The sequence below is a fragment of the Ichthyophthirius multifiliis genome (genome assembly GCF_000220395.1).
Source record: "Ichthyophthirius multifiliis unplaced genomic scaffold scaff_1120509251124, whole genome shotgun sequence".
NCBI classification, from domain to species: Eukaryota; Ciliophora; class Oligohymenophorea; order Hymenostomatida; genus Ichthyophthirius; species Ichthyophthirius multifiliis.
The window spans coordinates 115,177-128,429 of NW_004086182.1; the positions used below are offsets into that span (position 1 = coordinate 115,177).

The 13,253-nt window shown below is 14.8% G+C and overlaps 2 protein-coding genes across 2 annotated transcripts in view, besides 29 other annotated features; both read left to right on the forward strand. All coding sequences in view use genetic code 6, as the record gives it.

Annotated features, from left to right (window-relative positions):
- Positions 1-119: 119 nt before the first annotated feature.
- Positions 120-239: a microsatellite.
- Positions 169-233: a microsatellite.
- Positions 174-213: a microsatellite.
- A 788-nt stretch (positions 240-1,027) lies between the features above and the next one.
- Positions 1,028-1,061: a microsatellite.
- Positions 1,062-1,646: 585 nt separating this feature from the next.
- Positions 1,647-1,699: a microsatellite.
- Positions 1,685-1,739: a microsatellite.
- A 595-nt stretch (positions 1,740-2,334) lies between these two features.
- Positions 2,335-2,379: a microsatellite.
- A 152-nt stretch (positions 2,380-2,531) lies between these two features.
- Positions 2,532-2,573: a microsatellite.
- Positions 2,532-2,574: a microsatellite.
- A 526-nt stretch (positions 2,575-3,100) lies between these two features.
- Positions 3,101-4,796, forward strand: IMG5_144770 (protein kinase domain protein; the record flags this gene model as incomplete). Its single annotated transcript, XM_004031191.1, has 3 exons — positions 3,101-3,909; positions 4,016-4,588; positions 4,721-4,796. 2 exons carry the CDS (start codon positions 3,101-3,103, stop codon positions 4,485-4,487), a joined length of 1,281 nt encoding a protein of 426 aa, XP_004031239.1. The 3' UTR covers positions 4,488-4,588; positions 4,721-4,796.
- Positions 3,378-3,420: a microsatellite.
- Positions 3,926-3,976: a microsatellite.
- Positions 3,945-4,006: a microsatellite.
- Positions 3,946-4,014: a microsatellite.
- Positions 4,595-4,681: a microsatellite.
- Positions 4,797-6,616: 1,820 nt separating the features above from the next.
- Positions 6,617-6,729: a microsatellite.
- Positions 6,621-6,792: a microsatellite.
- Positions 6,630-6,793: a microsatellite.
- A 705-nt stretch (positions 6,794-7,498) lies between these two features.
- Positions 7,499-7,536: a microsatellite.
- A 122-nt stretch (positions 7,537-7,658) lies between these two features.
- Positions 7,659-7,768: a microsatellite.
- Positions 7,769-7,792: 24 nt separating this feature from the next.
- Positions 7,793-7,832: a microsatellite.
- Positions 7,833-7,870: 38 nt separating this feature from the next.
- Positions 7,871-7,910: a microsatellite.
- Positions 7,873-7,992: a microsatellite.
- Positions 7,965-8,017: a microsatellite.
- Positions 8,018-8,129: 112 nt separating this feature from the next.
- Positions 8,130-8,171: a microsatellite.
- Positions 8,172-8,252: 81 nt separating this feature from the next.
- Positions 8,253-8,319: a microsatellite.
- A 522-nt stretch (positions 8,320-8,841) lies between these two features.
- Positions 8,842-8,876: a microsatellite.
- A 294-nt stretch (positions 8,877-9,170) lies between these two features.
- Positions 9,171-9,216: a microsatellite.
- Positions 9,217-9,332: 116 nt separating this feature from the next.
- Positions 9,333-9,405: a microsatellite.
- Positions 9,406-9,829: 424 nt separating this feature from the next.
- Positions 9,830-9,872: a microsatellite.
- A 2,745-nt stretch (positions 9,873-12,617) lies between these two features.
- Positions 12,618-13,253, forward strand: part of IMG5_144780 (hypothetical protein) — a gene marked incomplete at both ends in the record, with an annotated part of 1,857 nt that continues 1,221 nt past the window's right edge. The window contains 2 exons of the mRNA XM_004031192.1: positions 12,618-12,642; positions 13,234-13,253. The exon at positions 13,234-13,253 is cut by the window's right edge and continues 64 nt beyond it. Coding sequence (XP_004031240.1) covers positions 12,618-12,642; positions 13,234-13,253 — 45 coding nt within the window. The remainder of the gene's footprint in view (positions 12,643-13,233) is intronic.

Below are 13,253 nucleotides of genomic sequence, written 5' to 3' on the forward strand. Positions count from 1 at the left end.
TATTTCCCATGAGTGTAATGTAATACCATCATTTAGAATGTAAAGAAGATTAAGTTTAAACAAGGAATATTAAAAATAATAGAGATTAAAATCTACAAAAACCAAAATAAAAACAAAACAATTAATAATAATAGTAATGTAATTAACAGTAATAATAATGGAACATACAATAATAATAATGGAATTAATAATAATAACAATGGAATTAATAATAACAATAATTAAATTAATAATAATAAACTGATTTCAATATTTTCGATAATTAATAAGGTTAAATTGATTTTATAGATCCTAATAATTACATAGAACATAATGTAAATTTAAACAACTAATAATAAAGAAGACAATAAAACTAATTTAATTAAAATAATTAATAATAAAGTAATTCAAATATTTAAAATGATGAAATTTCTGATTTCCAAATACCTGATTTATTTTTGCCTTTGTTTAATTTGCCAAGGTAAAGATAAAGAAGGGTTGTAATTTTTTAAAATGGAAATTAAGGAAGATAGCCTGTTTTTATAAATGATTTAGATTTAATGATGATGTAGTTAATTAATTATAATGGAGGAGCCCCTAATAGACCAAGTGGTTTGAAAAAAGATTAATTAAAAGAGATGCCTGTATATTAATTTAAAAATAATCCGAACTTATCAGATGATTAAAAAAAATGCGTTATATGTTTCTCTGATTATGAAGAAGGGGAAAAATTAAAAATGCTCAATTGTGCACATTCTTTCCATGCAGATTGTATTGATGCTTGGTTAGTAAAAAGTTCACTCTGTCCAGTTTGCAAAACAGATATTAAAAAAGAATTTAGATAATGAATATTTTCAGAATTATAAAATAATTTAATATATTTAAAATGTATATTTTTTTTATTCTTTTTAAAAAATATATGTCTATATTTTTTTAAGATAAAACTATGTATTTTTTATTTGAATTAAATATTTTAATATTATATGATAAATTATGTATTATTAAATATTATTAATATATATGACTATTGTAATATTAGATTTTTTAATTATATATAAATTATATTTATATTATAAAATATAATATTTTAATAGTGTAAAATATGACTAAATTTATTACAATTTATTTTTAATTTTTTTGTAATAAATAAATACTTTACAAATTATAAAATTTATTTATAAATGAATTGCTATAACCATAAATTAGTTAGAGCAGAATATATATGCTTAAGCTAATTATGTAGATAAAAATAAATACCTTTATGTAAATAATGTATTAAGCTCTAACATGAATCACATGTTATATATTTAATAGATGATCAAAACAATGAATATTAATAAAAAACAGAAAAAATAAGAAAAAAAATAATAAAAGCTTTATTTAAGTAAGAAAGCTAATATAATAATTTAATAGAATAAATAAATATTAAAATAAAAAATTTATAATAATTAAATAATAAATTTTCTTAGTAAATATATGATTTAAAAAAATAAATTAATGAATTTTTAAATCAAGATTTATTAAATACAGCAAATATAATTGAAAAATGTGAATATAAAAAGTTAATAAATTAAGAAAGCTATTAAATTGAATATGTTAATTTTTATCAAATTATTTATATTCAAAAAAGTTTGAAATCTTAAAGTGATCTTTATAATTAATTAGATGATAATATTTTTAAATATGAATAATATTTTTAGAATGGATAATAATTTTTAAAGTAAATTTCAAATAATAATTTTAACATGTAAATTTAAAATGACAATTTCGAAGAATTATAGCAATAAGTTAGAGATTTATCAAATGAAATACATGAATTAGTAATTTAAAAATAAAAAATAAAAGTAATTAACTTAAATAAAAATAATTTTCAAAATGCAATTTTAAATGAATAAAATTAAAATTTACATCTAAACTTATATTTAGTTTAAACATCTTAAGAAATAAGCAATTATATGAAATACATTGACTATAATTATTAAAATATTTAAAGGTTAACTATTTTTATTGACTAAGAATCTTTATAATAACTAGTTAGTTAAAAATTATATAATAACTTAAATAATATATTAAACATGAAATATTTTTAAATTCAAATCAATAAATAAAATATAACAAGATAAATTAAAGAAGAAAATAAATAAAATAATGAAAACAATTTATTCGAATTATTAAAGAACTTGAATTAAACATAAATATAGTATTTGGAAATAGATAATATATTTTTTATTTAATAATCTAATTAAGAAATTTTAGGAAAATTTATTTAATAAAATTAAACTTTGGAAAGTTTGATAATTTCTGTTTATTATTATAACGAATTCGATATTGTGAATTTTTTATAGTTTTTTGGATAAAATATTAATAAATAATTAAATATAATAAAAATAAAAATATAATGTAAAGATATTGATTAAAAAAATAATAAAATTAAACTAAATTAAGAATAAAGTCAATAATTTTTTTAATGTTTATAAAATATAATCTGTAAAAATAAAAATATTTTGAAAAAATTCGATTTTGAAATTGATAAATATGATATTGATATTGTTAATTTTTAATAATAAATTTTTAACAATTAAATTTTTATTAATTTAACTGAATTATTTATTGATTTTGAAAGTTAAAGTTTATTATTAATGTCAAACAAAAATAAACTAAGGTTAATTTATTATTTAATTTATAATATGAAATTTATAAAACACTTTTTTTATCAGAAATCTTGGTTCATATTAAAATATTTTCTTTAAATATACTCAAGCTAAATTAAAATATATTAAAATATTATAAATATTAAAATGGAAATTGATAATATTTAGAAATGAAATAATATAGGAAGTTTTATTTGAATTTCTAAATCTTCCTTTATAATTTTATAATATTTGAAAAAATTTTTTTTTTTTTTTTTTAATTAAAAAATAATTATTTTTATATTATTAATAAATAAATATATAATTAAAATTATCTATTACAAAAAATTTCTTTTTTAAAAAATAATATATGGATGTATTGTATTATTTTTTAATTATATAATTAAAATATAGAGGGATTTATTTATTACTATTATAAAAAACTAACATTAAAATAATAAATTTAAACTATTTATAAAAGCTTAAAATCAATGTATTGTTAAATAGAATTTCAATAAATTTTTACATATTTTTTATAAAACTAAAACATTTTTAATTAATTATAAAAGAATTATAATATATTTAAATCTATATATATCAATATTTATAAAAATAAAACATATATCTTTAATTTTTGTTAAAAATAGAATTAAAATTAATAAATATATATTATATTTCAAACAAAAAATAATAAAAAAAATATAAAATATATAAGAAATTATTTAGTAAAAAATAAAAAATAATTTTTTGGTTTTTAATTTATTTAATTAAAATAAAAACTAAAATAAAATTAAAAATATAATAAAATAAATGGATCTTCAACAATACGACTAAATAGAAAAGAATATTATAACGACGTCTCATATGAAGACTAAGTAAATTTGTTTAAAAATCCTCCAAAATAAAACAATCGAATGTCTATTGACTAATTTAACTTAATAAAAGTTTTAGGTAAAGGATCTTACGCAAAAGTAGTTCTTGTAAAAAAGAAGGATGATGGGAAAATATTTGCTATAAAAATGCTTAAGAAATCATACATTGAATTAAAAAAGTAAGTTGATCATATAAAAACTGAACGAAATATACTAGTATCTGCAGATCACCCTTTTATAATTAAACTATATTATTCATTTTAAAATGAAAGAAAATTATTTTTTGTTTTAGATTATTGTCCAGGAGGCGAATTATTTAATTTATTATGCAAAAACAGACGTTTAGATGAATATTCCGTAAAATTTTATTCTGCTTAAATTGTATTAGCACTAGAATATTTACATACTAAAAATATTATATACAGAGAGTAATTTTATTTAAAAATATAATATATAAATAAATATATATATTTATACATATATATATATATATATTTTTATACTTTTATTTTTATACATTTATATATATTATAGTTTAAAACCTGAAAATGTACTAATAGATAAAGATGGGTATTTAAAAGTAGCTGATTTTGGACTTTCTAAAAGAAATGTAACAGAACAAAATGCAACATCTGTTTGTGGAACTCCAGAATATTTGGCCCCAGAAGTATTATTAAAAAAAGGACATGGAAAACCTGTTGATTGGTGGACTTTAGGTTGTTTGGTTTATGAATTAATTACAGGTTTACCCCCTTTCTATAAAGAAGATAGAAGATAACTTTTTGATTAAATTAAAATTAAAGTTATCCTGAACCTAAACCTGATATTAAAATAAGTCTTGAATTAAAAGACTTAATATTTTAACTTTTATAAAAAGAACCTGAAAATAGATTAGGTTCTAAAGGAGCTTAATAAATCAAAAATCATCCTTTTTCTAAAAAGTCATTTGGGAAAATCTAATTAACAAAAAAATTAAAGCGCCTTTTGTACCTAAAATTAAACATGAACTTGATATATCTAATTTTGATCAAGAATTCACATAACTTGATACTTAGTCTCTTAATTAAGATTTGAACTCTTTAGAACCAACTAATGCTAAATATGAAGGTAAATTATATACATATTATATTATATATATATATATATATATATATATATATATATATATATATATATATATATAATTATATAATAATATATTAATAAATATTTTTAAATTAAATATATTATTTTTATTAGAATTCTCTTATTAAGATGATTAAATGATGAAATGAAATTAATATTTTTTTATTTATTTTTTGATTGGTTTAAAAATATTATAATTATTTTTAAACATAGAAAAAAAATTATTTATTTATTTATAAAATTGCATATATATATTTTTATTTATATAAACCACAAACATCATTTAATATAAAATATATTCCCACATTTGAAAATAACGACAATAAATTAATAAAGGTCCAAAATACAAATTGGACAATTACCACTTAAAAAGCTAAATTAATTTTAATATTTACACAATAAATTAATTTACTTAAAAGAATTTTGTTCTTTAAAGCATTCTAAAAAAACACTATTATTTAAATATAAAGGAACCCAATATTCTCTAAAAACATCAAAAAAATGAAAAACTTATTTTCCTTTAATAACTTTATAAATACATCCATCGTTAGTATTTTAAAAAAACACATTCAGGCTATTTTATGAAAATAAGACAATACAATTATCATTAATATATTTGGAATAATAATAACCTTATAAACATCCTAACAATTTTTTCTAATTAACATCAGATTCAAAAATATTTTTATTCTAAAGGATATCAAATATGGAAAATTTTCCATTAATAAAATTCAAAAAAAGTAAATTTGGAATAAATATACTCAAAGTACAAGAAAAGATTGGTGTGTTTTCGAAATTTATAATTTTTGTAGTTTTATTATTTTAAATGTTTAAAATAAAGATTTTTTTAAAATCAACTATTATATTTATCAAATTACTTTTTATTAAATACTATACATCTATTATTTATTTTTTAGTTTGAAAAATTTTTCCCTTTTCCCCATTAATTATGTCTATAATATATATATTTCCATTAAAAATAGCTCCTATTTTTCTCAAACTTTAAAATTTTATTATTTTATCAAATTTTATGTCTACTTTTACATAATATTTTAGTTCATTTTCAATTAAATCATAACAAAAAATTCCTGTTTATTCTTCACAAATAAAACATATTAAGTTTTGACTTAATTTTATGAGATTTTTAATTATAAAAGGAAATAAAAAAACATCATTTAGATAAATTTTATTTGTTTTCAAATTAAATCCAACCAGTTTTTTTATATCAAAATGATTTTGTTTAAAATTTAATAATAGTTCTTTTGAAAACTACATTATTTTTTATATTTTTTAATCTTTTTCACTTAAATTTTCTTTTTTTTCATTTATATATTCATTATGATATATACATAATTTTTCTTCTATATCTGCATTTTAATATTATTATTAATTTTGATTATTATCTATTTCTTTAAAAGAGATAATTCTTTTAAATCTTTAAAATTCTTTATTTAATTCTTACTATATATGATTTAATTATTAATATTAGATTTCCTTTTCTTATTTTATTTACTCCATTTAAAAATTATAATTTTCTTTTATTTGATTTTCGAAATTTTCTATCGAAACTAAATGATGTCTTTTATGAAAACTGAAATTATTTAGACATTTTTAGCATAAAAGTCTTTATTATTCTTTATATTCGCATAATAAATCTATACAAATAAAATTAATTTCTTTTTTATGCTTTTCGCAATATTATATTGACATTAGAAAAAAATAAAAAAATATAAAATTTTAATTATAAAAATTTGTTATTATTTAAATCAAAATAAATAATAAAAAATTAAAGGTATTATATAATTATATATAATTCAAAATAAAGTCTATTATATAAAATTATTACAAAAATGTTATGTTTATTTTTAATTAATTTTAATTTTATTAATAAGTTCATTATATTTATTTGTTTTATTATTTTATTTATTTCTTCCTTGTTATATTAATTTATTAAAATTATATGAATTTATTTATTTTTTATCGATTTTTTCATCCTCTTCAATTAAATAATCACTTTTTTGTAAAAAGACTTCATTTTTTTCTAAAAAGCCTTCACTTTTTTACAAAAAGTCTTTATTTTTTTATAAAAAGCCTTCATTTTTTTCCTAAAAGCTTTCATTTTTATCCTTAAAACTTTATTTTTTTTACTAAAAGCTTTAATTATTTTCCTAAAAGCTTTATTTTTTTGAAAAAATAGCATTTTTTTTTCTTTTATAAGTTCATTTATTAACTTCCAAATTTTATTAATTTCTTAAACAAAAAAATTTTCTTAATTAAATTTTAAACTTTCCAATAATAATTAATTAATTTGTTCATGTATTTTTTTTTATCAAACTAATCAATAATTTTATCATATTAATTTAAAATAAATTTAAAACTATTAAAGTCCATTTAATTTATGATTCTAAATTTATTATTCAAAACATCAATTTAAGTAATATGTAAATAGTTTAATACTTAGTTTAATTAGCTTTAATTAATTTTAATAGTATTACTTTATATATTAAATTCTTATATTAATTGATTTTTTATTTAATCAATTTCTAAATATATTGTATCTTTTATATTTTCTAAAAGCTTAATATTATTTTAAAATAAAGAAATATTTTTTTAGTTTTTTTCATTTAATCTATATAAAAGTTTTTCATATTGAATTTATTTTTCGTTTATTTTTTATTCAAAAATATATATTTTTTACACTTTTATATTCTTAATATTATATTAATCATAATTTATACTACTTTCTTATGTACTTTTATTTTATATATTTTCTTCTTATTTCTTTTTACTAAAAATTAATTGCGATAAAGGTTATCCTTTCTTTTCTTATTCTTAAAAGCTATTATTACTAGTAGCGTTTCTGGAATATTTTTATATATAGTTTTATTAATTTTTAAGTGTATTATTTTTGTTTAAATTTAATTATTTTTTCATTATTTATATTTGTTTTCCTTTCTGGTTATATATACTTTGTGGATTTATATTATATTATTTTAATTACATTTTAAATTTTATTTATTTTATTATTATTAAAAAACTAATACATTTGAATTATATAGAAATAGTATATATAAATTTTATTAAAGTAAATAAAATTGTAAAAAAAAATATATATAAATATATAGATAGATATTTTATTAATATAAAAAATATTTAAAAAAATGAATAATTCATAAGAATTAATATCTTAGTAATAAAATCCTTAATAATAAAAACCTTAATAATAGTAATAAAAAAATAAAAAGAAATATGAAAAATTCACAAATAAAAATAATTAAATAAACGATAATAATAATAAAATAAAAGATTATATTATAAAAAAAATTAAATTAAATAACGAATAATAATAATTAAATAATTAAGATTAAATATAAAAAGAATAAATTTAAGATTAAAATTAAATAAAAATAACAAATAATGGCAAATGTACAATTAAAAAAATGGTAAATAAAGGAATTGAATAATTAAAAAATTAAAATATATTGATTGTTTTTGCATAAGATTAATAAATAAGTAAACTTGTAACAATAATAGAAATTATAAAACAATAATTATAAATAGAAAAAGTTAATATTATCTAAAAAAATTCAATTTTTTACTCTTAAGAAGACCAAGAAAAACAAATGCCTATTATGAAAATAGAATTAAAAAAATAAATATGAAATAATTAAATAAAAAAAAAATATTATTATAATATTATAAAAAAAAAATAATATAAAAATTTAATTTTTATATATTAAAATATATTTAAAAAAAATAAAAAAAAGATCTTTATATATATCTAATAATTCCCACCAAAACCAAATAAATAAAAAAAAAAAAGTTAAAATAAAAAAAAATGCAAAATACAAAAAGTATAAATATTAATAAGCTATATTCTTTAATTAATTATTAAAATCTTTTAAATAATATATAAACTTCATTCCAAAAAATCAAAATAAAAAAACATATGTATTAATTAAAGAAAACAAATTGAATAAAAATAATTAATAAAATAAGAAAATATAAAAAAATAGAAGTATAAAAAAAAAAAAATATTTAAAGAAAAAAAAACGAAATAAAGTATATTATAGTAAAAAAAAATATTAAATATATATAAATATTAATAATAAATAAAAAAAGAAAGAATATATTTGAAATAAAAATTTAAATTGAATCTTCATTAAAGAAAATATATATAATATAAAAAAAAAACAAAAATAATTAATTATAAATTAATATTATTATATAATAGCAAAAATATAAAAATAAAAATAATATGAAAAATAAATTAAATAAAAAAAGCTTAAAATAAAAAAATGTTAAATGCTAAATTTATTTTATTAAAATTATTTTAAAAATAATTAAATATAAAAATAAATAATTAATAATATATAAAATGTTAATAAAAATAGATATAAAATAATTTTATAATTTTAAAATATTTATTATATGATAAAAAAAAAGGATATGTAGATAAAAATACTTTTATATCTATATAAAAAAAAATATAAGTAAAAATTTTAAATAAAATAAATATAAATTGATATAATAATAACTAAGTTTTTTGTTTAAAAAAAAAAAAAAAAAAATATAAATATTATACAAAAAAATAAAAATAAATATAAAAATTTAAATATATATATATTATATTTATAAATACATATTTTTCTAATAATTATATAATAATTAATTATATAAATATTTATATTTATTTTTTAAAAATTTTATTTTATATAATTATCTATTATTTATATTATTAATACATATAATTTTTTATTTTATTTATATTTAATTATTAAATATTTTTTTTTATTTTACATTTTTTTTATTTTTTATATTATATAATTAATAAAAAATATTTAATTTTTTTTTATATAAAAGTATGTTAAAATAAATATTATGTATTCTTTCTTAAATAATATTCGTTTATATATTTTTAAATGTTTTTAAGATTAATTTTTTTTTACACAAATTTTTTATAAAAATCATAATCTTCAATTTAATTTTTTTTTTATTATATTTTCTTTAAATCAATTTTTAACTTATAATATATTTTCCATATTTTATTACATTTATTTTAAATGATTATTATTTTTCTATGAAATTTATTTATATTAATAGATTTTTTCAAATGTTATATTTATTTTATAATTAGAAATAATGAAAATTTATATTCTTAAATAAAATAATTTTATTTATATCAAAGTATAATTTTTTTTAAAAGTAGAACATTCATTTTATATATAATGAACAAAAAAAAATTAAATAACAAAAAAATATAATATTAAAAATTTTTTTTTTTTAAAAAAAAAAAACATAAATAATTTATTAAATAAAAGATATATTAAAATCGTTTTTTGTTCCCGATAAAAAATAAAAAAGATGGAAAAAATTTTCGAATAATTTAATTAATTTAATCTTTAAGAGGAAATTCCAAACGACCAAAAACAAGCCCATTTTTAAAACCTTAGATAATATTTAAACAATATTGAGGAAAAATATTACATACAAACTCTTTTTCATTAATATTTCCAGAAATATAAAGAAAAGCAAACCTAAAACCCTTCCTCATAAATATTCCTTTGTGAAATTATAGACCATTTTTTGAAAAACTATCCATCTTTAATTTCCCTTTCAGAAATTGATTTAATTTCATTAGCAATATAAGGAGATCTTAATTAATTTTTAAAGTTAATAAATTTATTTTTGTTAATATCTTAAAGAGAAAAAGGATTTTTAAACATATATAATATTGAGTTGATTTTAGAGAAAATAATCGAGACAACCCCAATAAATATTATGAATTAAAAAGAAGATGAAATTATATATAAAAAAAGTCTTTTATTAATTAATATGTTACCGAAAATCGAAAAAACAAAGAAATTAAAAAACTAAACCAAAAAATATTTCCTTTAAAAATTTATTTAAATAACTTCTTTCGATTTTACTAATAAATAATTTTATTCGTTCCTTATTTTTTTATATAATCAAAATAAATTTTTTTATTAACAAAAAGAATAAGCCCTTTTAGAACTTTTTATTAAATTGTTAAAAGATTTTTCTCTAAAAAACAATGAAAACTAGGAAAAAGAAGATTACGAAAAATAAAAATTTAATATAAAACATTTTTCAATATAAATATTTGAGTAAATAATAGTAAACTAATTAAATAAAACATGTAAATATATTCCCAATTTAGTATATTTTATGTTAGCAATGGCCCAATAAGACACAATTAAAGAGATAGAAAATGAATAAGACCAACAACTATCAAATGAATTCTAATATTTAATCGAAAGTATAAATAATAGTAATAAAAAGATGCTTATAGATCCTATTTTAAATAAAATAATAATAGAAGAAATCAGTAAAAGTGATAATATATAAGAAAAAACATTAATAGGCATATATAATATTCTATTCTATTAAATAAACTATAATATAAATTCAATAAGAAAAATGTTCCCAATAATATTCAAAAACATGGAATTTCATTTAGAGAAGTTTAATAATATTTTCTGTTATATAATGAGGTTTCTTTATTAACTTTCTTAGTTTGCAATTTCTTATGTTTCTTTATATGAGAAATATTTTATGTAAAAAATAGTTATTTATTTATAAAAAGATGAAAAAGGAAAAATTAAAAAGTAAGAACTTATATACTTTCTTTACTTGATAAAATATATTCTAAAGCTGAATATAGTTATGATTGTTAATTATTCGAGTATTTAGGGGAAATATATTCTTATTTATTAAAAATTTTTGATTAATATGATCAATAAGATGAAGAAGCTGAATGTTGTTATTAATTAATTAAATCTATTTTAAATAAAAAAGACATTGAGTTATTTATATCGTAATATGATATTGAACTTTCTAAAGAAAAATTTATAAAAATTTCATAAAAATCACTTTCTGAAATCAAAAATTCATCTCTTTCATGTCTTTCTTCTTTAGGGAAAGCTTTATAATAATCAAAAAATAATAAAGATTAAGAATTAAATACTTATATATAGAATTTATTAGCTTCATATTGTGAAATATTAAACAAAAACGAGAAACTTACAGAAAGTTTAAAATTATAAATTTACTAATTTATCTATACATTTAAATTTTAAGATTTTAATAATTAAAATTTCGTTCATTTTATTTTTCTTTAATTATATCCTTGTTTAATACGCGATTGTTAAATAAATACAAATTTAAAATTTATAGAAAAAGATGAAATTTAAATAAATAACTAAAATATACATTAAGACGATTTAGATGAAGAAATAGAAAATAATATTCAATAATAAAATGAAGATGATATTGAAGATGATGAAACTTAATAATAATATTACGAATTTTACCAATCATAATAGATACCTGACGATTTATTATAAATAAAATAATGCTCAATATATTTAATAGGTGAATTTGTTTTGGAATGTCCTTAATTATTCTTCGAATATAAAAAGTTCGAAGTCGTTTAATTAATAAGAAATATCCTTAGTAATGAAAAAGAAGATATAAATGTACTCTAGATGGCTTTATAAAGTCTAACTTAAATAATTTTGGGTCTATAGAAATATTTTTAATTAGAATTTCCTTAAGAATATGACGAAAACGACCAAAAACTAAAAGAAGAATTTCAAATAGAATTAAATCCAATAATCAGTATTTATTTTAGATAAATTTCAAAAACAGATTTCTTTAATTAGGACAATTAAGAAATAATGGAAAGGCTAGGATATTTATTAAGGAAAATGCACCCAGTTATAAAAAGGAATTATTTTAATAAAATATATAAGAAGATTTTTTAAAATATATAAAGTAATTTATTTTTACATTAATAATTATTAATAGATAGATAGTTAGAATGCTTAAAATTCCTCTATAAGGATAATAAAGATAAAATTTTTGCTACTTTTAAGGGAGTATGGTAAACTTTAATTTAGTATTATTTAGAAAAAGAATAGAATTTAAACTATGATGTTATTGAAATTTGCGTTGGATATATAAATTACTATATTAAATATGATAATAAATGTTATTCGATAGTAAGTAAATAGGTAAACTAGTTTTTTTATAGAAATGATGATATTTTATATACTAATGAATATTTATTAAGAAATTGTCTTTTTTATATTAATACTATTGTAAGATTTTGTAATATTGACCAATAAGTTTTTATTTAATTTTATAAAAGTGTATAAAAAATTATTCTTAATAAAAATGATAATGATTTTGATGAAAAAGGAACAGCAGAAAATTTATATACTACATATGCTTTAATGAGTACAAAACTAACAGATGATATTATTAATAATAACGATTTTATTAGAGAAAACTTAAAAATTATTGAGCCTTATTCAAAATTGTTTTAATATGTACCTTTCATAGATGATTTTGAAGAAATGAAAAGAGTTTTTATTATATTTTAATATCTTTTTGAATAGAATAATCCTGTTTTCGAAGTTAATTTATATAGAGTTATATTATCGATTATTTATGTAGTTAATTATTCGGAAAAATATAAGTTTAAATAAAATAAAATATAAGAATGTATAGATTTATTTTAATTGATTAGAAAAAAGTTTAATAATACAGTTAATTGTGCAAAAGAATTATATATAAGGAATAAATAATTATTATTTAAAAAGAGAAATTATTAGATTATTAA